This window comes from Dipodomys ordii, unplaced genomic scaffold, assembly GCF_000151885.1.
Source record: "Dipodomys ordii isolate 6190 unplaced genomic scaffold, Dord_2.0 Scaffold54, whole genome shotgun sequence".
Classification (NCBI taxonomy): Eukaryota; Metazoa; Chordata; class Mammalia; order Rodentia; family Heteromyidae; genus Dipodomys; species Dipodomys ordii.
In genome coordinates, this window is record NW_012267270.1 from 621,646 (window position 1) to 644,327 (window position 22,682).

At 59.5% G+C, this 22,682-nt stretch overlaps 1 protein-coding gene across 1 annotated transcript in view; it reads left to right on the forward strand.

Annotated features, from left to right (window-relative positions):
• Window positions 1-22,682, forward strand: part of Kcnq1 (potassium channel, voltage gated KQT-like subfamily Q, member 1) — a 215,623-nt gene that overhangs the window by 6,668 nt on the left and 186,273 nt on the right. The window contains exons 6-9 of the mRNA XM_013020860.1: window positions 6,728-6,838; window positions 7,976-8,071; window positions 9,377-9,499; window positions 9,885-9,999. Coding sequence (XP_012876314.1) covers window positions 6,728-6,838; window positions 7,976-8,071; window positions 9,377-9,499; window positions 9,885-9,999 — 445 coding nt within the window. The remainder of the gene's footprint in view (window positions 1-6,727; window positions 6,839-7,975; window positions 8,072-9,376; window positions 9,500-9,884; window positions 10,000-22,682) is intronic.

The following is a 22,682-nucleotide window of genomic DNA, read 5'->3' on the forward strand; positions in this document are numbered from 1 at the left end:
GGGTCAGGGTCTGTGTGGAGGTCAGGGCCGTGTGGAGGTCAGGGGGTGTGTGGAGGTCAGGGGGTGTGTGGGGGTCAGGGCCATGTGGAGGTCAGGGTGTGTGTGGAGGTCAGGTCTGTGTGGAGGTCAGGAGGTGTGTGTGGAGGTCAGGTCTGTGTGGAGGTCAGGGGGTGTGTGGGGGTCAGGGGGTGTGTGGGGGTCAGGTCTGTGTGGAGGTCAGGGAGTGTGTGGGGGTCAGGGCCGTGTGGGGGTCAGGGGGTGTGTGGAGGTCAGGGGGTGTGTGGGAGTCAGGTCTGTGTGGAGGTCAGGGCCGTGTGGGGGTCAGTCAGGCCCGTGTTGGTGCCGGGCACTGGGCCCTGTGGTAGGATAGGTGGCTGAGCCACAGCTCCTGGCTGTGTCAGGCAGTGCAGGACCGTGTGGACGGCAGGGTGTAGCAGGCCAATAAGCAGTGCCCAGCTCTGGCACTGCCCTGCCTGCCTTCCCTACTGCCCGCTGGAGCTGTTCCCCGGTCTCGGCTCACCCCATCCCCAGGCCCTCGGGCCCCGTCTGTGGCCGAGCGCGCTCCTACTCCCACACCTGTGCAAACATCCGCCCGCCGGCCAGGAACACGGCCCCTTTGTGCCCAGCTTGGCACCAGCGCCCCGTCCCGCGCCGGCAGCTGCCGTGGGTCCCAGCTCCGCGCCCCGGTCGGCTATTGTTCCTGTCAGGCCCTGGGCCCTGGGGTTCCATGGGGGGGGTCCCCTCACCGCCGTGTGGCAGCCACGCCGCAGCAGTGGGAGGGGCCGGCTTGAGTTCTGGGCCGTGTTCCTGGCATTTCTTGGGCACACAGACCTGGAGACACCCGGGGTGGGCTCCAGGGCTCCACGGCCTGCCCCCGGGCCCGGGGCAGAGGCGGGCGGGGTGTGGGTGGGCCGGGGGGCTGCTTCATGTGTGGCTGCCTGTTCTGGGGCGCCCAGCAGGTGGGGGATGCGGCCCCGGCCGTGCCTCGGGTCCGGGCAGTGGGGTGCCCCTTCCCCCGGCCGTGCCTCGGGGCCTGGGCAGGCCCCTGGACGCCCGCAGCGCTCCCGTGGGCCGCCCGGCAGCCGTCCGGGGGCTGAGGCGGGGACAGGAAGGACAGCAGTGCCTCTGTGTCCCGAGAGCGGCCACGCGAAGCCCCGTGGCCAGTGGCGCCCACCACAGATGTTTCCATCTGTTCTGGAAGGCGGAGGCCTGAGATAGGGGGGAGCTGCCGCTGGGCCTGCTTGTCATGTGTAGCGGGCAACCATGCTGCTCTGTGGCTCTGTCCTCTTCTCCCCCCACCCACTACTCCCAGGACCCCCCCCCCGGGCCCTCACTGCGACTATGAAGACCCCAGTTCCAGTTAAGATCACACCCCGCCTGGATGGCCGGAAACAGGCTTTGGGGGGACAAGTGGGGTCCCGGGCACACCTCGCAGGAAGGTCCTGTGCCGGGCTGGGGCCAGGTTTTCCGGCATTGGGCGGAAGTGGGGGTGCTGTGCCCCCCACCCCTCCCACGGAGGTCCCCAGGACGCAGGGCCCCGTCTCAAGCGTGGCGCCGAGTGTGGCCGGGAGACACTCAGATTTTGTTTCCTCTTTGCCCTTGTTTGTGTTCGGTGGGAGAGGCGGGAGGCAGGTTTTGCAAACACGGGCTCCTCTGTCTAGGGCCCGGGGGTCTCTGAAAACAGCCGCCCTGGGCTCTGTCTACCCCAGAGCGGGCGGCTAAATTTAGATCGCAGAATGAAAAGGCCGGAACCCCGCCCCTGCGCCTCAGCCCCTCTTAAAACACAGCCTGCCAGCCCTCCGCCGTCACCTGCAGGCCGGAGAGTTCCGCCTCCTAGGCTCAGGGGCATTCTGGCCAGGCGAGGCTGGCACGGGGACCCAGGGCGGACTGTCCAGGGAAGAGATGGCAAGGAGATGCAGAGGCGGGGGGCCGGGTCTGGCAGCACGCAGCTGGCACCGGCCTGGGATCCTCCCTCCTACAGAACGCCTAGCTCTGCAAGACCCTTGCCAGAGAGCTCTTCCCCCAGAGGGAACTTTCCAGAGGGGTGTTGTAGGGTGAATAGGAGTCCACAGAGCACATCCATCTTTTGTTCTCACTGTCCACTGGCCAACACTTGGGGGATGTGCTGCGCGACTCCCTCGGCCCAGGACGACATACGGGACTGATCTCCTCTTGGGGACAGGGGGACAGTCGTTCCAGTGAGGAGGAGAACAGAGGTTTCCAGCTTCTCATCCAGTTGGGGAAGCAAACGCAGGGAGAGGAGTGGAGAGGGGTGGCGGGGTCGGGCCGCGACGCCAGCCGGGCAGCACGCACTGTGTCTGTGTGTCCACGTGTCCACTGGGCGGCCCTGGGGCTGGTCACTGGGCCTGTCTGTGAAATGACTATGGTTTGGGCTGACTCTCAGGCTCTGCTCGGAAAGCCTGGGGCCCAGAGGGCAGGGGTCGGGCTCCCGGCCGGCCTGGGCCTCCCCTCAGAGGCCAGCTCTGGGGGCGCGGCGTCAGGAAGGAAAGCTAACCATCAAAAGGCTCAAGGAACACAGGGATAACTGGGTCAGCAGGACTTCTGTGGATGAGAAGCCATGTAATCTCCCCAAGTTTACTTGCTCAAGTTGGGAATCAAACGAGGAACGTCGGGTCCTGACCCGGCCGCCCGCGCAGACGCCGCGCCTCAGCCCCCTTCCTTGTCTGTAAGGCTCTGGCTCCAAACGTGCTGGGCTGGGAGGGTGGCTCCCAAGACCCGAGGCCTGCGAGTGATCCTGGAGGAAAGGTGGAAACACAGAGGGAGAAGTCTTGGATGAGAGAGCCGGCAGGGTCCGTGTGTAAGTCACCCTTAAACTTCAGGGAAGTCTTAATGCTCACACTTGACAACTTTGTCACTGAGTCTTCACGTGTCTTATTTAAGTAAAGACTGCTTCCATAGGATTTTTTTTTTAAAGGAAGGGTCAAATCATAGCAGTCCTGACTTCTCAGAACAGAAAGTGGGGGCCGTGGATTTCTCTGTGGTCCCCCCGCCCCCCCCCCATGGGAGAGAGGCCAGCCGCCCCACAGTGCTGCTCAGGAGGCGCAGGAGTGTGGCGTCGGTGGGCTTGAGGGGGAGGGGCCCTCTGTCTCGGCCTCAGCCTGGGAGACTAGGACCTCTTGGAGCTGCCAGGGTCTTGGCGGGCTGTCGGGGATGAGTTCCAGGCACAGGACTATAAACCCGCTGTTCCCGGGGCTTGCATCCGCTGCTTCAGGAAAAACAAACAGGTCTTGGGGATGGGCCATCCCTTGGGACAAGGGGAGGGGGTCTGTGGTGGCCTGGGGGAAGGAGGAGGCCCAGAGGTTAAGGCCAGCGCCTTCTGTCCTTCCTCCCAGCCACGGGGGAGGCAGCCGAGACCTGCGAATGAGGCCTCGCCCTCCAGGGGCTGGGCTGGGCAGACATCGGTTGGGCTTGGGCCGGTGGCTGTGACTCCTGCCACCTGCCCCTGCTCCATACCCAACTTTCTCCCTCACCAAGGTCACTTTTTTCCCTTTGCAATAATCTAGGCTTGGGGCTGGGAAGGTGGCTCAGTGGTAGAGCGCTGGCCTTGCATGCATGAAGCTCTGGGTTCCATTCCTCAGCACCACATACGCAGAGAAAGCTAGAAGTGGTGCTGTGTTTCAAGTGGTAGAGTGCTAGCCTTGAGCAAAAGATGTTCAGGGACAGTGCCCAGGTCTTGAGTTCAAGCTCCAGGACTGGCAAAAATAATAATCCAGGCTTTTTTAAAAAAAATGTGTGCCATTATTAGAGCTGGAAGTCGAGGCCTGAGCACTGACCTTTGGTTTTTTTGTCCAAGGCCAGACTCTACCACTTGAAACACAGCACCACTTCTGGCTTTTTCCTGGTTAATTGGAGATAGAGTTTCATGGACTTTCCTTTTTTCAGGCTGGCTTTGAATCTCCATCTTTAGATCTCAACCTCCTGAGTAGTTTAATTTAGAATAATCTGGCAAGGTACTGGTGGCTGAAGATCCAAGTTGCAACCCAGACTGGAAAGTCGAGTCTGTGAAACGCTTGTCTCCAACGAGCCAGCCAAAGGCCAGCACTGAAGGCATGGCTCAAATGGTAGCGCACCCACAGGAATGAGAGGGCCTGGGTTCAGACCCCAGTACTGGCACATGCACACAAGGCTTTAAAAACGGTCTGAAGTTGTGATGAGCACGCCGGTCTGTGGGGCTCCCCGAGGCCCCGGGGCCAGCGCCTCTCGCCCACAAACTGTTTTCAGAGGCCCTTTGCACGCTGACTTTGCCTAGGCGAGGTTTTGTCTGTTCATAAAAGTAAGACATTTAAGGAACAATGGGACCAGGACAGTGTGGAACAGGCGTGGGGCTGCAGGGGAAATGCACCTTCTGGGTGGCAGCGGCAGCTCTGGCTCTGGCTCTCACCGCAGCTGCGTCCCGTGCCCAGTGCCCGGGGTGCCGTGTGGCACGTGGTTTCTCAGACTCCCAGTGGCCTGGTCCTGCCGTGTCCCCCTCCGGGTCTCGGAGGGTCCCACGGGCACCAGGCCCCAAACCATACCCCTCCCCCAACATGACAGATGCTGACCAGCACCCCAGCCCATACAGCCACGGCCCAAGCTACCCTGAGAGCACAGGGTGCGGCCTGGTACCTACCCCGAGGCCCACCAACCCCCCCACTGCCTGCCGGTCCTCTCTGACCTGCGTGCAACACGCCCATCCCGTATCTTTGAGGGCCGGGACCCACTGGGAGCTAGCAGGCCCAGGAGCGGAGGGGCAAGCTCGGCCTCAGATTTTGAGGAATGAATGGGCATGTTGTCACCAAAGGGACGAGGGCCTGTCCCAAGACAGTTGAGCCCCAGGTGCTGGGGTCCACCCGGCCACCAGGGCTCCAGACTGGTGGTGTGTGGTCTCGGCGTGGTGAGCGGGCTGCCGGGCTGCCGTGCGTGCGCACGCGCTCACCTGCTGGGCCCCATACGTGTTTGTGAGGAGACGGATGCGTTTGTTGATGCCTCCCTCTGCACCCCCCTCCCAGGCTGCTGTGGCGCTTATGGGGTGCAGATCCCCGTCTCTTCAGCCCGCAGCCCTGGACAGCCTGGCTCTCCGCCCTGGGCAGGGCTTGGCTTCAGGTAGAAGATACCTGAGTGCGTTTCAGGTACAAACCTCTGTGGGTGTACCTGTGTGTGTGCTGTGCATACTAGGTGTCTGGGCCACAGTGCCCCACGTGTGACCTTGTGTGGGGGTGACATGTGAACAGTCCTGTGTATCTAGTGTATGTGTGTACGCGTGCATGCACGCACGTGTGCACGTACACTGTAGACAGCCCGGGTCCCTTTCAAAGGCCCTGCAGGAGCCCACTTCCCCTTTGTGTGGGGGAGGTGCGTGTTTGTTACGGTGGGGACGGGATGGGCGGCGCATCTGTTAAGGACAATGGGCGGTGGGAGGCACGGCTCCGGCACAGCTGGGTGGGGCCTTGTGGGTGCTCAGGGCTGAGCAAAGCCTTTGGTGTGCCGTTCCTGCCGCTCCGTCCCTGCCTGCCACAGTGCCTTCCTGCTGGCTCCCACCCCGCTGGCTGAGCAGTTGCCTGGGATGTGTACCTGGGTGTCCGTGTGTCCTGTCTATGTGTCCCTTTGCATGGACAGCCCTTTGGGCTGAGACCACTGGGCCTCTCCTCACCACCCACTGTCCCCCCCCTCCGCTTCCTGCTCTTCCTCCCCCTCCTCCTCCTCCTCCTCCCCCTCCTCTTCCTCCTCCTCCCTGTCCAAGGCCGGGCCCTCTGGGGCTAAGGCAGGTTGCCATGCTGCCTCTGGGTCTGCTGTCAGCTGGCGTGGGTTGTGTGGCATCGCCCCGGGAGGTGCTGCCCACAGCGGCCTCCTGGGGCAGGCCCGGGCTGCCCTGGCCCGGCATGGAGCTTGTTACTTGGCCCCTGCAGGGCTAAGAGCTGGGGTGTCCTGGTAGGGTGCCCAGAACAGGGCACAAAGACCACGGACAACACAGGATCCCACCCCACTGACGTGTTCCCACCTAGAAGGGTCCGGGCACTGTGCGTCCGTCCCGCTGCCCAGGAGTGAGTTCCGGTCCAGGGGAGGTCGCCCCCTCGCCCCCGCAGCAGGCTCCAGGCCTCTGAGAGGCAGCGGTGGCCACACGTGGAGGGTAGGCTCCGAGTCCCCGTGGGACACGAGGCCAGGAGCAAACCTCAGATGCCCGCAGGGGCCCCCCCGGGTGGGGCGCTGCCCATACTCCTGTTGCCCCCCACGTGCTCTGGTTGGACTGCTCCTCCACTGAGAGGGAGGCTGGAGCCCTGTCCTGTTCTCCGAGCAGAGGAAAAACGAAGCATCTGGAGCCCTGGGCGGGTGGCAGGAAGCAGCACCATCCTGTCCCCGCTCTTTGTGGACGGCCAGCCTCGGTGGGAGCTTCCGGCCGGGGGGCTGGGACAGGGCAGGCCGAGGCCAGCAGCGGGGCAGGGAGGCCCGGCCTCCCACGGGTGGGCTCCAAGGCCTGCGCACCCCGTCTAGCTAACACAGGCCCCGGGGGTAGGAAGGCTGCGGCTGGCAGTCTGAGGCTCCACCGACCTGCTACTCTCTTCCTGGCTCTTTGGCCAAGCTGGCCAGTGGGCAGTGAAAGCCCATAGCTGCATGGGAGGGCGGGGCCTCGGGCACCTCTGCTCAGCAGGGTCGGCTTGGACCGGCAGGTAACTCCCCCCCACCCCCCAGCTCCAGCCTGCAGTCAGCTGAGTGTCTCTTTTCCCCGCAGGTGACAGTTACCACCATCGGCTACGGGGACAAGGTGCCCCAGACGTGGGTGGGGAAGACCATCGCCTCCTGCTTCTCTGTCTTCGCCATCTCCTTCTTTGCCCTCCCGGCGGTAGGTAGCCAGCGGGGCCCTGGCCCTCTGCCAGCTGGGCATCTCCCTGTGCGCACTCACAGAGGTGGCCCGGCCAGTGCCAAGGCGGTGCATCCCTTCCCGAAGGTGCCAGCCTCCAGAGGTCACCACCACTAAGTGCAGTCAGCCCGCCTGCCCTGCCCTGCCCCCCACGCGTCCCTCAGAGGTGGCCTAGCCTGGCATGGACCAGAGAGGGGATGAGGGCCCAGCTGCCCGTCCTGGCTGGGCTCTGGGGAGCAGGTCGTCCTGCAAGACAGCTGGGAGGGAGAGCTGCGTTTCCCACCCTCCGTGGAAACCGCTGGCAGAAGGCGGAAGCCAGATTCCCCGTGAGCACAGCCACACTCGGGCAGTGCTCTGTGGGCACGCGTGTGGCCACGGGTGAACAGGTGGTCACCAGCGTACAACCCTTGGGATGTGTGCACCGCCTGCACTGCGTGCACGTCATACATGACCAGCGTACAACCCTTGGGATGTGTGCACCGCCTGCACTGCGTGCATGTCATACGTGTGTGAATGTGTGTGCGCGTGCCTGTGCCTGGCATTTGCTCAGCATGCTTGTGCTCGGTGTTGGATGTGTCACGGTGTACACACACGTGTTTCCTGGGCATGGTTGGCCTGCGTACATTTGGGTACTTATCATGTTTTGAGTGTGGGATGTGTTGTATATGAACATACGCGTGTGTGTGTGTCCTGTGTGCATTCCTGTGTGGTACTGTGTTTATGTGTATCTGCTGAACACACATCACAAGCCATGTATGACTGTGTACGTGTGACATGCAAGCCATGTATGACTGCGCACGTGTGACATGCGTGCTCGTGGCCTGGGCGGGGAGCTCCCTGCCGCCGTTCTGTCTGCAGTGGCTGTGTCTTTGCTGTGGAGAGCCTAGGTCTGCAGCCCTCTGCCCTGGGGTACAGAGGCTCGCTGTGGGAGAGGGGGTCAGCGAGGCCGCGGGCGCTCCGGGGGGGGGGTTGGCTGGCCCTGGGCAGGCTCTGCTCCTGGCCAGTCTGGGCCGCTCATGTGCACCGAGCCAGGCAGTGCCTCTGGCCCGGAGGACCGGGCTTCGTGGGGTCATTCGGCACCCAGTGCATCACCCGGCACCTTGGCCTCTTCCTCCCCAGGGCATCCTGGGCTCTGGCTTTGCCCTGAAGGTCCAGCAGAAGCAGCGGCAGAAGCATTTCAACCGGCAGATCCCGGCCGCTGCCTCGCTCATTCAGGTACGAGCAAGCCGGCCCTGCCAAAGTGCGCGCCCTTCCCATGGTGCCAACCCAGCCTGTGACGAGGACTGGGGCCCGGCTCGGGGGCCTTCCCACAGCCTGGCGTCCTGCCTGGAGAGGCACCTGCCCGTCAGCCACATGCTGGGCAGCAAGTGCAGGGTCACCTTCCCTCATGGCCCTTCCTGCCTGTGGGCCAGAGACCGGGCGCGGGCGCAGGCGGGGCCCTCCCACCATCCGATGCCACCCATCCATGGGCCCCCAGCCTCCGTGCGCGGAGCTGAGTCTCAGAGGGAAGACAGCAGGGGCCCAGGACGCGTGGCCCAGCTTCCCCGCGAGGGCCCTCCATCAGTGCGTGCCACTGCAGTCCCAAAGCCAGAAGACAGGGAAGCCTGGGAGACCGTAAATCAGGTGGCAGGGGCAGAGGGCCGAGGCTGCTCCCGGGGAGGGGTGAAGGGGCCCGGTGGGGGGCTCAGGGATGTGCGCAGTGGGGCGCGGAGGATGTGGCATGTGCAAGGGATGCGGCTGTCTGCGGTGCCCTGCCGGCCTCCGCCCCGCGGGCTGTCCCTCACAAGCCGCCACCTCTGCCAGCTGCTCCCTCTTTCTTGGGATTGCAGGGTCAGGCATGACAAGAGGCCACCACAACTTGTCCTTGTGTGCCATCCCTGTCCAACCGGGGGCTACCGGGGCCCATGTGTCCCCTGCTTGCCTGCCCCTCCCCCAGGTCTGCCCTCGGGTGGACACTCGGAAGGCCCCTGTGGCACATGGCCTAAGGCCTCATCCGAGGGTGCCCGACCCTCCACAGCTGTAGGATGACCCTCCGGGAGGCCCCCTCTGCCCCGGACCCCTCAGCTCACTCCTGCAAGCCCTGGGGCCCCGTTCCCCCCCCCCCGCCCCGTCCAGGCTCCTCTGTGCTCGGCAGTGCCTGCTCAGGCCCACCCCCCCCCTTCGCCGTCCTCCTTCCTGAGTAGACCCTGGTCATCCGGCTCTGTGCACGTTGTCTGTGTTGCTCTGTGTTCAGGATGAGCAAGTTTGGCGTGCAGACAGGGCTCAGGTGGTAGAGCTGGGGGGAGAAAGCTTGGGGCTCCCCAGCAAAGGCCTCGGAGGCCGCGCGTCACGCGTGACTGATCGGCCGTGTGTGAGGCGGTGATCCGCCCCTGGCTGTGCGAGCAGAGGGCTCAGAGGCCGGCCGCAGGCGCTCGCCCACCCAGAGCAGAGGGGCTGGGCCCGGGATGGAGGGGCTGCCGCCTTTGGGGAGGCCCCCCGGGGTGGCGGGAGGGATGACAGACTCCGTCCTGCCATCTGCAGACAGCGTGGAGGTGCTACGCTGCGGAGAACCCCGACTCCTCCACCTGGAAGATCTATGTCCGGAAGCCCGCCCGGAGCCATGCGCTGCTCTCCCCAAGCCCCAAGCCCAAGAAATCCGTCACGGTAACCAGCCCGTCTGGCGTGGGGCGGGGGCCACCCGCTCGTGGGGAAGGGGGGGGCGTGGGAGCCGAGGTGGTGGGCTGTCGGTTCAGTGGGGTCCGGGTCCGGCAGTCACTATCACTCCAGGCCTGGAGGTACACACCCCATGCCAGGCCCCCGCCGCCCTGCTGTGCCCAAGACCAGGACTGCAAGGGGCCCAGAGGGACTCGGGAAGAGCCGGCCCTGGACCGAAGGCACATCTTTCTCCGTGTGTCTGTGCGGCCCTGACCAGGCTGGGCTCCCCACGACGCCCCTGTAGTGCCCCCGGTTGGGGGCCGAGGAGCTGCGAGCCGCGGGCGCAGCGGGCGGGGACGCGCAGGAGTGACCCCGCCATTGTGTGGATGTTTAGGTAAAGAAAAAAAAGTTCAAACTGGACAAAGATAATGGGGTGAGCCTGGGGGAGAAGACGCTCACCGTCCCCCACATCACGTGTGACCCCCCGGAGGACAGCTATGAAAGCTCTGGTGAGTCCCATGGGGTGGGCACTGGGGAGGGGTGCAAGGGGCAGGACTGGCCGCGGTCAGCGTGGCCGGGGGAGTCCCCATACCCCAGCATCTCTCCGTGCTTTCTCCCAGCGCCCCGCGGGCACGCAGGGCCACGGCCTTTTCTGGGAGCCCAAGCAGGAGAGAATTGGGATCTTTGCTTCTAGAGGATGAACAGATCAAATAAGCTTCTAGAAACTTCTTCCAGCAGGTTCCCCCAGGTCTTTCCCAAGCAGGGAGGTGAGAGCGGGTTGCGGCTCCCCGGCTGCGGCTGCGGGGGAAGGCGGCTTCAGCAGGCTCCCTTCAACCAGTGTGAGCCCTGCACCGGGAGAGCGGCGGGCTGGCCTGGCGGCGCGGGAGCGAGGGGCACCCCTCACACAGGCCCCGCGTACGTGTGCTGGGCTGGGTTATGCGGTGCTGCGGCTCTGAGGCCAGTGGGCTTGGGGAGAGGCCGCGTTGGTCCCCCAGGCCTCAAGCTGGAACTTGCCCTGCCCTGTGTGTGGCTCTTCCGTATCTTCTACCCAGTCCTCTGCTGGGGGGGGGGCGGGGGGGAGGTTGTGCCAGACTTGTTAGGAGGCCCATTAGCTGCTACGTACCACCGGGGAGCCAGGTGGCTGGGGATGGGGCAGTTTCGGAGTCTGGGGACCCCATGCTCCAGGAGGTGTGTGGAGGGGTGTAGATTAGCTCTTAGACTGCTGTGCTGGAAGGAACCCATTGCTTCCTGGGGTGCTAACTTCTTTTTGTGATGAGTTCAGTGCCAATGGCCAAATTCTCTAGTTCTCTCTCTCTCCTTCCTTCCTTCCTCCCTACATCCCTTCCTTTCCCTTCTTCCCCTCCTCTCCCCTTCCTTCTCCTTCCCTCCCTTCCCTTCCTCCCTCCTCCCCTCCCTCCCTGCCTTCTCTCTCTTTCTTCTGTGCTGGTCCTGGGTCTTGAACTCAGGGCCTGGTTGCTGTTCCTGAGCATTTTTTCACTCTATCACTCTACCACTTGAACCACAACTTCACTTCTGGCTTTTTGGTGGTTTACTGGGGATTAGAGTCTCCTGAACTCTCTTGCCTGGGCTAGTTTTGAACTGATCCTCAGACCTCAGCCTCTCAAGTGAGCCCCTGGTGCCCAGCTCTAGTAGTTCTCTTTAACTCGAGTGGAATGGGGCCACTTTGTGGGCCTGAGATAGTGGCCCTCACCTTCCCAGGGGAGAAGCCAGCCTGGCCTCTCCCCCAAGGCCACGTTGGCTGCCCTGCCAGTCACCTCCACCGACAGGTGGGGACTGGGCAAACAGCATCCCCAGGACCTGTGCCTGCCGGCTCAATCAGCCGTGGCCCGAAAACATTCGAGAAGAAAACTGTCCATTCACATGGCAGCCGCAAACAGAGCATTTTCTGGTCTGTAATCTCTGGAAGCACAACAATATAGCAACCGTTTACAAAGTGTTTCTATTGCATTAAGTGTGTGTGTGTGTGTGTGTGTGTGTGTATACACACGGAGGCATACGAGTGTGTGCACACAGGATGGTACTGAAGCTTGAACTTGGGGCCTTGGGCTCTTGCTTGGCTTTTTCCTGACCGTGGTTAGCACTCTACCACTTGAGCCATGGCTCCATATCTGGCTTGTTACTGGCTAACAGAAGATAAGAGCCTCTTGGACTTGTCTGCCCAGGCTGGCTTTGAACCTTGATCCTCGGACCTCCCCCGCTGAGTAGCTAGGATGGCAGGCGTGAGCCTGCCTTAGGAACCAGACATAAATAAGTTGAAGGTGTTTGGAAGTCCACGGGAGCGTATGCCGCTTTGCACCCAGGACGTGAGCGCTGTTGGATGGCTGCATCTCGGGGGTCCTGGGTGCCCAGGTACCAGCCACGTCGTCAGCAGAGGGGTCTTGGTGGGTATTCATAAAATCCCAGTGTGGGACACAGCCCTGGGGTTCAAGGAACACCTAGTTTGAGGCCCAATTGACTCCCACAGTCCCACGAAGACCCCGGAGTTGGGATCTGGCCCTTGGAGGCCGGCGGAGCCCTCTCCTTCCAGATTGAGGGGCGTGGGTCAGGCCAAGATGCCCACTTCCTCTTGGCCACTCCCTGGGTCTGAGCGGAGAGCAGATAGTGGAGGCCGGGGCTGGCCTCTGCCCTCCTCCCAGCGCTCCCTGCAGGCCCGGGCCAGGCTGGGCGCCCCTGGTGGCAGATGGCCCTGGTCAGACTCTGGGCTGTTGGGAGCCAGGCCTGACCCCGTCGTACCATGTGGCCAGGGCCCTAGTCTGGTGGAAGGGAGGCCGTCCGCACACAGTGACCTCCCGTCCTGGACAGGGCATTGGGTCTAGGAGTGCGACAGGCCCCCCCCCGCCCCTCTGCCCGGACTTCTGCTCCTCTGCGTTCCTGTCCTTTCCCTCTGCCCCTCCCTTCCCAGACTTCTGCACTGTGCCTGGGACCAGACTGGTGTAAGACCAATTAGAATGTTCCAGGAGCCAGCAGCTCGTTCCAGCTCCATGGTGGCAGTTGTGAGGACAAACCGCCACCAGTTTCTCTCAGAGTGACAGAAGGTGGCACACTGCGTTGTCTGTCCCCGCTGGTCTGGACCCTGGCCCGCTGCGCAACGGCTGTTGGCGGCCGCGGCCCTGGGTGCTGCATCTGCTCATCGTCCCCGTGTCTGTGTCTTGCTAGGAAGGCAAGGAATGTTCCAGACAGGCCTGTGGTGGTTTTGCTCCCCGAGGCCGTCCCGGGCACCCGCTCCGCTGCACGCCGAGCCCCGCGGTCTAATCACATGCCGTGTGGATTTGGCTCCGGCCACCTCTCTGTGAGTTCCTGGGACGTGTGCCCGCTTGCCCAGTGGAGTGGGCACAAAGGACAATTGTGCCAACAAATGCCCAGGGCCCCGCGGCCCCAGCATCAGGGGTGGATCATTGTCTCCATGCAAATGGGGGCTTTCTGCGAATGCATGAGCAGCAGCAGCCCGGGACGCCGGCCCGGCTCAGCTGAGCCTGGGCCGTGCAGGTCCGTGCCGCCATTCAGCCTGGTGCTGCTACGAAGTCGCCGGTGACGTCCACGGCATGCTAATGAGGGGCGAGTGTGGGGGGATGCGGGCACCCTTTGTGGAATTCCCCCGCACCAGGCCTTTTCTTTCCTCTAATATGATAAGCCAGCCTAGCCCCGGGCCACCAGACTTGGGAGCCCAGACCATCAGCCTGCCCGCCCCGCCTCCCTGCCCCCCCCCAGCAGCCCTCACCCTGGGGTGAGCTGACACACACTCCGGGAGTCCTCGGTGCCCAGGAGGCTCACAGGAAGGCCTGGCAGGGGGACTCGGGGTGTTCATCCCGGAGCAGATGCCCTCCCTGGGAAAGCCGCGGGGCCCGCCCCCTCGAGGCGGCGGCGGCGCCGCCTGCGCCTTGCGCTGTGACAGCTGGGTGGATGGGACCCACCTGCACGCAGTGCCCACCTGCCCACCTGGGCAGCGCCTTTGCGGGCACGGGCTTGGGGTATATCCGTGGGAGGGACCAGGCTGCCGTGTTGGCCCTGTTACAGAGGGAGAAACTGAGGCCTGAATCAAATGAGGGTGTCTCCAACACAGGCGTCCCAAGGAGACGCTGGTGGCCTCCCCCATGGGGCACCTGCGGGTGGCGGTGGCCGACCGCGGAGGAGGCAGGGAGGCCAGGCTGACCAACCGTGGTGGGGAAGGGGGTGGCAGCCCTCCCTCCACGCAGGCCCCATGCTGCAGGGCGCCATCCTGCCGGGAAGGATGGATCGGGGTGGGGGGACGTGCAGCAGGCCGGCCGGGCCTGGCTTCAGTACAGAAGAGCAGTGTCAGTCACTGCAAGACTCACGCAGCTGGCCAGAGGACAAGATGGCGGCCGCCCGCGGTCAGGCCAAGGGAACGTGACATGGGTAGCTGGCCTGCCGGAGGCCCTGAGTGCTCCTCACGGGCTAGCGGAGGCCAGAGCTCAGGCAGCCTCTGCCCGCAAGAGCCACAGGTCCACAGAGGGCCAGTGGATGTTGTGGGGGTGGTTCCCACTCTACTTGTTCCTCCTCTTCCTTCTTCTTCCTTGCCCTCCCTCCCTCCCTCCCTCCCTCCCTTCCTTCCTTCCTTCCTTCCTGCTGGTACTGGGACTTGAGCTCAGAGCCTCCCGCTTGCTTGGCTTTCTTGCTCAGCTGGCATTCTCCCACTTGAGTCATGCCTCTAGTCTGGCTTTTTCGTGGGGAGGGGGTAAACTATAATTTATGGCAGTACAAGGACTTGAACTCAGGACCTGGAGCTTGCTTGCCTTGCTTGCTTGTGGCTGGCGCTCTACCAGTGCAGACCACACTCTGGTCGTCAGTCCAGCTTTCTGCTGGTTATGTTTAAGGAGATGGAGTCTCACGGACTTTTCTCCTCCGGCTGGCTTCCAGTCTCCATCCTCCAGCTCTCATCCTCCCCGTGTAGCTAGGAGGAACGGGAGCCGCCAGCGGCCGGCTTTGTGTGCTCTTCTGGGGAGTCGGGCAAGGCCGGGGCCAGGAGCCACGTCCACGGCCTCGCGCAGGTCCCCCGCGTCCTCCCGCCTCTTGGGCCAGTGCCGTCGGCGGTTTGCCTCTCCTGTGTGAGTGCTGGGCTTCGACCTTGTCTCCTGGCACTTGCCTTGGCACACGCCCGTCAGCCCAGCTGCGGCCCGCGTGAGACCTGCTGTCCGCCCTCGGGCCTGCCTGCTGCCTCACCACCGGACCAGATTTCCTTCTTCCTGAAGCTCAGACTTCCTTCACGCACGGTCTGCGGGTGGTGGGGGGAGGCTGCTGTGGCTGGCCTGGACTTGCCAGTGCTCCCCACATCCTGTTGCTGGGAAGCGCCTCATACAAACGCGCGCTTCTCCAGACGGCCTGGGGGAGGCGCCCTGCCCTACGTCTGTGCGCTGTCCACCCAGCCGCCATCGTGTACTGGAAACCTTCCTTTGGCTTGGGTGGTTCTTCTCTGGGACTTCAAGGCAGTAGGGTTTTTGGTTTTGTTTTTGTCGGTCGTGGGGCTTGAACTCAGGGCCTGGGCGCTGTCCCTCAGCTCACTTGCTCAAGGCAGTGCTCTACCACTGGGCCACAGCGCCACTTCCAGTTTTCTGGTGGTTAACTGCAGGTAAGAATCTCATGGACTTTCCTGCCTGTGCTGGCTCTGAATCACAATCCTCAGACCTCAGCCTCCTAAGCAGCTAGGGTTGGGTCGCAGGTGTGAGCCACAGCGCCCGGCCAGTGGGTTCTTTTTATTTATCCCACTTAACAACCTGCGATTGGGATGCCTGAGTCTGAGGGTGTATTTCTTTCATGGGTGGTGGTGAGTGAGAGCCACGAGGCTCCCCTACCCTCTGGGAATGGTGCCACGTCACTCCACCCACCTGGCCTGCCTCCTGGGTCCGCTTCCTGTCCTAAGTCCCCGTGTGTGTCATGCCCAGCTTCACCGGCTGGACTGCGACTCAGTGTGGGGCGGGGAAGCTGGCTGCCGGGCGTGAGCACCTCTTACCTGTCTTCTACTGCTCATTTAGACTTGCACTGTTCTGTCATTTCAGTGCTCACTTCATAGCCACCACCAGGGCCTCCGCCGTCGGTAGTTCTTGAAGCGAAGCAGCTTCCTTCCCTGTCCTATGATTTCTCTCAACCAGGCCCCCGTGGCTGCCAACCCCCCCCCCCACAGTAGATGTACAGATGGAGGCTGTGGGGGTCCTGCGTGCGTACACGGGAGGCCGTTCTCCCAGAGTTGTCCCTTTGAGACCCACGGGGCTGAATTTGGGGGTCTCCATTTATTTAGAATTTTCTAGAAATCCTGTGCAGTGGGCATGGAAATCCCGACTTCTTGGTGAGCAAGCCCAATGCCAACTTGTCAAGAGACCTCGGATTTCACACTCCAGGAAAAAAGGCCAAGACTAATGAGTTTCCTTCTTGGCTCCTCTTTCTGCCAAAGTACAGGTTTGTTTTTGTTTGCTTGCTTTCTGTTTTGCTTCGCTTTGCTTCAGTTGATTGTTTGATTATAGTCTGCACGTTCCCGTTGGTGCAGCCTCTCCGGGGCCTCGTTGCCCGTGGCGGCGTCTTGGTGAGCAGATGCCGCCCTGTGGGGGTGACAGACCCCATGTCCTTCCCGGGCCCGCAGCAGTGTCATGCGGTGGCTCCCAGCCGCTGTGCTGGGCTCGCTGTGCTGGGCAGCCCCGCGGGTACGCGGGACACGGGGACACGCGGGGGCGTGCAGGGACTCCCAACAGAGGTCCCTTTACAGCTAGACCCGGGAGCCGTCCTCATGCGGGCCCGAGGCCGGGGCCGGGGCTCCGCCTGGCAGAGGGCATGGCTGCGAGCGGATCCACTGCTCTGCATTCTGGCTTGTGATGGGTGGGGGGGGGGGGGGACCCAGGAACCTGCGAGCACTCCCCAGTCCCTGGGACACGGTGCACCATCCATGGGCACGGGGAGCCCCAGGGGGAGGCCTGGCATGAGAGCCGGGGAAGCCAGGGCCACCAGACACCAGGGCTGCGGGGTGTCAGTGGGGCGGAGGTAAAGGTGCAGGCGAGAGCCCCCCTCCCCGCCCCCCAGCCCGCCAGGACCTCCGTCCGTCCGGGGCCTCGGGTGCGATGTTATCTAGCGCCGGTCAGAGGACTCCACAGGCCTCCGCGGCCTGTTTGTCTCACCGCTGACTCACCGCAGCCTCGGGTTCTGAGGAAGTGGGGCCCTGCCGCCCTGGGGGGCTTCGGCCAGTGGGAGGACTCGTCACCGTCTGTCCGCTTCTGCCCCTTCCACCCCGAGGCCACACGCACTTCTCTGGTGACACGCTGGCGGCCTTGTTGCTTTGTCCACGCCGTCTCCCAACCTCCCGCTGGTGTCCGCAGCTGACCACCACGGCCACCTCCCTCGGCCCCCCTCCCCTGCCTCCCCTTCCTCCCCCTCCCAAAGCTCAGGGAGGCTTGGGAGCACTGGGTCTCCCCCCTGTCCTATCCAGCCTGGCCCCGTGGCCCTCACCAGCTTCACCCCACATGGCACTTTTACCCATGGGCCTCCACGCCGCAGCAGAGACACGTGCTCTCGTGCTGGAGCAGCGGCTTGTGGCAGGGTCCGGGCAGCGGCAGTGGGGCGTGGTGGTCCGGCCGCGGGTATGCTCTGGGCCGCTGCCTCTGGCTGGGCCCGGGGCCTGGGCGAATCACACCAGGGTGCGGGGTCCTGGATGCCTACGGCCCCGAATGCTCCTCAGACTGATTTTTGGGTTTTCCAGGTGATGTTTGGAGGGAGGGTTTCATGTCTTTTCTTTGCCGTCTGGCATCCGGGGACTGACGCGGGCGGACGCCACTAGTGTCCTCCCCGTAGGTTGGGCTTGGGGAGTCCGTGTGTGGCATGTCTAAATGATGTGGTGCTAATGGCCAAATGCTCCCTGTGGAGGGCAAAAATGAATTTAGAGAATATCTAGAAAAATAGCAGTAACGAAGCCAGGTGTCAGTGGCTCACACCTGATATCCCAGCTACTCAGAAGGCTGAGACCTGAGGATCACAGATCAAAGCCAGCCCAAGTGAAGTCCAAGAGACTTTCCAATTAACCACTGAAGAGCCAGAAGTGGAGCTGTGGCTCAAGTGGTAGAGCGCTAGCCCCGAGTCAGAAAGCTCAGGGACAGCACCCAGGCCCTGAGTTCAAGCCCCAGGACCAGCACCAAAAAATATCAATCATGAGACACTCCATATCACACCCTACGGCATATGTTCAAAGCGTTTCAACTGCTGTGGCTCATAAACAGGTGTTCCTAACAATGCCTTCAAACCCAACAACTCCCAAGGAGAAAGTAACAAGCAATGTGTAAAAAGACAAGGGGAAAATTCACAGTTTGCACTGGATATTTTAATATGTCTGTTTCAAAAGTTGATAGACCCATGAGGCACAAATAACAAATACGAAGATTGAATGGTACGTCAGCTGAGCTGCCCCACAGACCATCTCCAGAATGACCCTCCCAGGAAGTGCAGAATGAGCATGGCTATGGTGCACACAGACTGCTTCCGGGTCATCCCACGGACACGCTTGCCAGGGGAGACCCCATTCTTGAGGAACTTAAATTGCTTTGTGCAGTAGACATGTACTCCCAGATCACCATAGAACTGGGTAGAAAATCCACGGAAAGATCTGGCACATTCTGGAAGCATGGAGCACGTTTCTAAATAACATAGGGCTAGAGACAAAATTCAAAGGAAAACGAGAAGGTATTTTGAATCAGATGGCAGCAAAACCAGTAATTATACAGGTAGCCCTCCATCTTCTCTGGAAACACCAGGAAATGAACAGCTAACCCCAGAATAAACGATGCAAAGATACCGAGGTCAGGGGGAAAGAAATGAAGCAGGAAAGGTAAACACAATAACCAGAAGCTAAGTGTTTCGATCAGGAAAGTTGATACCTGTCTACCCAGCAAGACCAGAGGCAAAGGGGAGACGACAGAAATTGTCAGCGTCAGAAGTGAAGCTCCACAGTCTCAGAGGCAGCTACGGAACATTCTATACCCTTCTTAGCTACTAAATTCAGTAACTTAGGGGAAACAAGCACATTTCTTGGAAGAGAAGGCGTAAACTATGTGCCCAATAAAGAAGTAACCTAAATAGCTCCGCATCTACAAAACGAAGGCCACGATTTAAAGACATTCCCAAAGAGAACCCCGCCCGCCCCCACCATATGGTGTCTGGTGAATCCTACCATGTCGTTGAGAAAAAATAAAATCTATCTAGATAACGTTTTTTCTAGAAAATGTTGAAATAAGAAAGAAGAGACTCTTTGAAGCTCTGAGACCAGCATTACCCTATGAAAAACAGCCAAAGAACTGGGTGTGTGCCTTGTGTTTGTAATCCCAGCTACTCAGGAAGTGGAGGTTGAGAGGATCATGGTTCCAAGCCAGCTGGGGCAAAGAGCTCATGAGAGCCCAGCTCAGTTAATAGGAAGCGCGGCGCCGTGGGCATGGATGTCACCCCAGCAGCCCCCCCCAGCAGCTCCACGAGAGACCCTAGTCCAAAATACTGGAAGCAAAAGGCCTGGGGGCACGGCTCAAGTTTTAGAGTGCCTGAGTTCAAGCCCCAGTACTGGAAGGGGAAGAAAAGGGAGAGGAGGGGAGCAGCCAAGGAAGCCAGATAAACATGGCTCATGGACACAGATGCCAAAACTGTACGCAGAATTTCAGGGAATCAAATCTAATGTGTTTAAAGGACTGATGAACATAGATGATGCAAAGCTGTTTTGACATTAAAAAAAAAATCAGTGTACTAGCCTCTGTGAACAAAAGACAACAGAAAAATCACTCTTTGGCCTTGGTAGGTGCGGAGCGAGGGTGTGACAAGGCCGTGGAGTTCCCCGTAAAATGTCTTACCGACAGAAAAGAGAGGTCTCTTCAGCTGGGCACAGGTCATGGACTAATTCCCAGAGTGATGTCATTGGGGCGGGGGGGGGGATGACGGGGGAGAGGGGGTGATGGAGGGGTGGAGGAAGCCCTGAGCACCCCCCCACGGAGCCACAGGACCTGGAGACTCTTGCCAGTTGTGTCAGGGAAGAAAAACACATCGGAGACAACAGGTTGAAAAGAGAGCAGCAGAACTTTTGTTCACGGATTTTGTGCCTATCTACACAGAAAATGGGACACGGTTGAGAGCTGGCATGTAAGCTTTAACAAGGCGAAAGTGCACGTGGGAGCAATGGTCAAAAATCAATTCTGTCTAAATTCCAGCCAAAAACGAACCTGGAATTGAATGTGTGTTTGTGTGTGTGCACGCACGCATGCGCGTGCGCTAGTAGTAGACTTTGAACTCAGGGCTTGAGCACTCTTCCTGAGCCTTTTTGTTCAGGGCTAGTGCTCACCATTGAGCCGCAGCTCCACCTCTGGTTTTCTAGTGGATAACTGGAGATAGGAGTCCCACCGACTTTTCTGCCCTGACTGGTTTTGGGACTGTGACCCTCAGATCTTGGTCTCCTGAGTAGCCAGGATTACAGGCGTGAGCCACGGTGCCCAGGTTGGTAGTTTTCTGGTGTGGAAGCTGGGAACACCCCAGTACCTCCACCCAGTTCTCGCATGCACCTTTTCCAATGGCTGGGGTCCCTGCCATGACGTGTGAAGGGTGACTGATGCCTTCCACTGGGCAAAGCCATAATGTAAGGGTGGAGAGTGACAAGCCAGACCCTCCCCGCATATACCCAATGGGCGCCAGCACCGCCGCCTCGCTCATCCCTGCTTGATGGGCGAGTAACAGCAGGCTCCATGATTATCGGGAGCCGGGCAGTCCACAAGGGTAGAGGGCACCGGCGCCAGCTGGCCCTCTCCTGACCAGGCCAGCGACTTCCACCTCCCTCTGGAGTTACCAAATTCTCCCACGTCGAGGCGCGCTGCGTGCCCCAGGAAGCTGGGCAGCGTGCGGGCAGTGGTCACCGGGGAGACCGCGTCTCCTTGTGCAGCCCCAGCGACTTTTATCAACACATAAAAAAGAAACACAAAGAACTCCCGTAAATAAAGAAGACCAGGGATGGAGGAGGGAGAAGCAGCTCCCAGCGGAGGAAATGCCGCTCATTCTTCAGGCTGGAAAAAAAAAGACAAGTGCTGGGCAACCCCGATTATGATAAGAGAAAAACCATGGAAAGCAATGGGAATACTGGACCCGTCCAACAAATCTAAACAAATGGGGTACCCCCTGGGCGAGAGTACAGGGAAGCCCAGACTCAGTTATCTGTCAGAAGAATAAATAGCACCTTGCTGGCACCAAGATTAAAGATGCCTATGCCTGACATCTAGATTCTTCTAGATTTTCTATACTTATTTTGTACATTTGCAAGATAATTGATCATAAAGGTATCAGTGTATATAAATGTGAAACAACAAAACAACTGCAGATTCTGATGGCCGTTGGTGAAGAGCTGCTAGTGTGCGTGCCTCTGTGTGTGTGTGTGTGTGCACGTGCGCGCAGGTGTGAGGACACATGCTCATTCTGGGGCTTGAACTCAGCCTGGGCACCATCTCTGAACTTTTTTGCTCAAAGCTGGCACTTTACTACTTGAGCCACTTCTAGCTTTTTGCTGGTTTCTTGGAGATAAGAGTCTCACAGACTTTCCTGCCGAGGCTGGCTTTGAACCTTGATCCCCACACACGGCCTCTTGAGAAGCTAGGACTACAGGAGTGAGCCGCCAACACCTGGCTATAATTTTTCTTGTTATTTCTTTTCTCTAAGTCATTGTGCAGAGGGGTTTCAATTCAACATGTCAGTTTCTGGATATGCAGCTCTGCTTACAGCCGGGAGAGCCCTTCAGACCACAGCTACTTCCTCCAGTCTGGCAGCATGGGCTCGGGAGGAAGGCAGGCCTGGGCAGCCCAGCCAGCTGTGTGAGGGGCAAACCCTGCTCTGCCCACCTGGTTTTGCCTTCTGAAGAACATTCCAGCTATCTTCTCTTCAAAGGTTAAAATAGAACTAAGTTGTAAAACCATCTGGGCCTAATAAAGAACCTTAATCTCTTTTTTTGTAGTCTTTTTTATGGTAATTTATTCTAAATTAGTCTACTGCATGTTTGGGGGTAATTTATTCATTGCTATTTAATTTCCTGAAGGGTTTCAACTGTGTTGCCAATTAGAAGCAACTAATTATTTTCTGCTCCCAACGTTGGGCCCTGTCATCCCCCCCCCCCCGCCCCCGCGTGCCTGTGCTTTTCATGGTTTTGTCCCTGTTTTCCTTTGTTGAGCTCATAGGAGATTTATCTACTGTATTTTATTCATCATTTTATTATAGTTTCAGAAAATTACCTTTGTGCTATTTTGTTTTCTATCTAATCAGGTTGGCCTTTTATATCTATTAATTCCATCATTCTGGTCATCTTTATTAATTTATTTTTCCTTTAAACTTAATGAAGAGTAATGCCTTGTTCATTTATTTAAAGTATTTCCATCAAGAGGCATTTGAAATGCTATAAATTTTCCCCAGATAATAGCTTTAGCTGTGTCATAGGCGATCTTAGTATGAAATATGTCCTGCTTCATTGCTTTTTCTTTTTTTTCTTTTTGGATAGTTTTTACTTTGTATTTTGATTTTTTGCTTTAATCTGAAAGTTCTTTTAAGTAATGTTTGCTTAATTTTTAAGCAGTAAATTTTTATTACTGTTATTTATTTCTAACATAATAGTCTTACAGTAAAAGGATGTAGCCGGAGAAATCTTCCTTTTCCTTTTTTCAAAGTCAAGATTTTCTTTGTGTCCAAGTTTTAAAACACAGGATAATTGTTTTGTTTTGATAACTTGTACCTTGGGATGTGGAATATGTCATCTTCTCTGTTTGTAGGACACATTGTTTTATTTCGGCACCGACAGATACAATGGATGGCAAGTTAGATCACACGTCCCTCCATATGTATTGACTTATTTATCACATCATTCAGATCTGTTCCCCTCTTCCCCACTGCTAGTCTGCTACAGCTGCCAATTTCGAGGCTGGAAGATTAAATCATTCCTTTGCAGTTGCAGCTCCAAGCGCTGAGCGGTCAACGCAGGAAGGATTCAGAACACAAGTTACAGTGGAGCTGCTCAGCGCCTGTGGCCCTGGCGGGCGACTCTCTTCCCTGGCCTTTGTGTTCAGATATGGAAAATTTAAGATCCTGTGACTGCTCCAGAGATTTTTTTTTCTGTTGTTGTTGACCAGATGTGAGGCCTCCCAACGGGCAGAGCCCTGGGGTCTCCTGCCCCCCGCCCCCG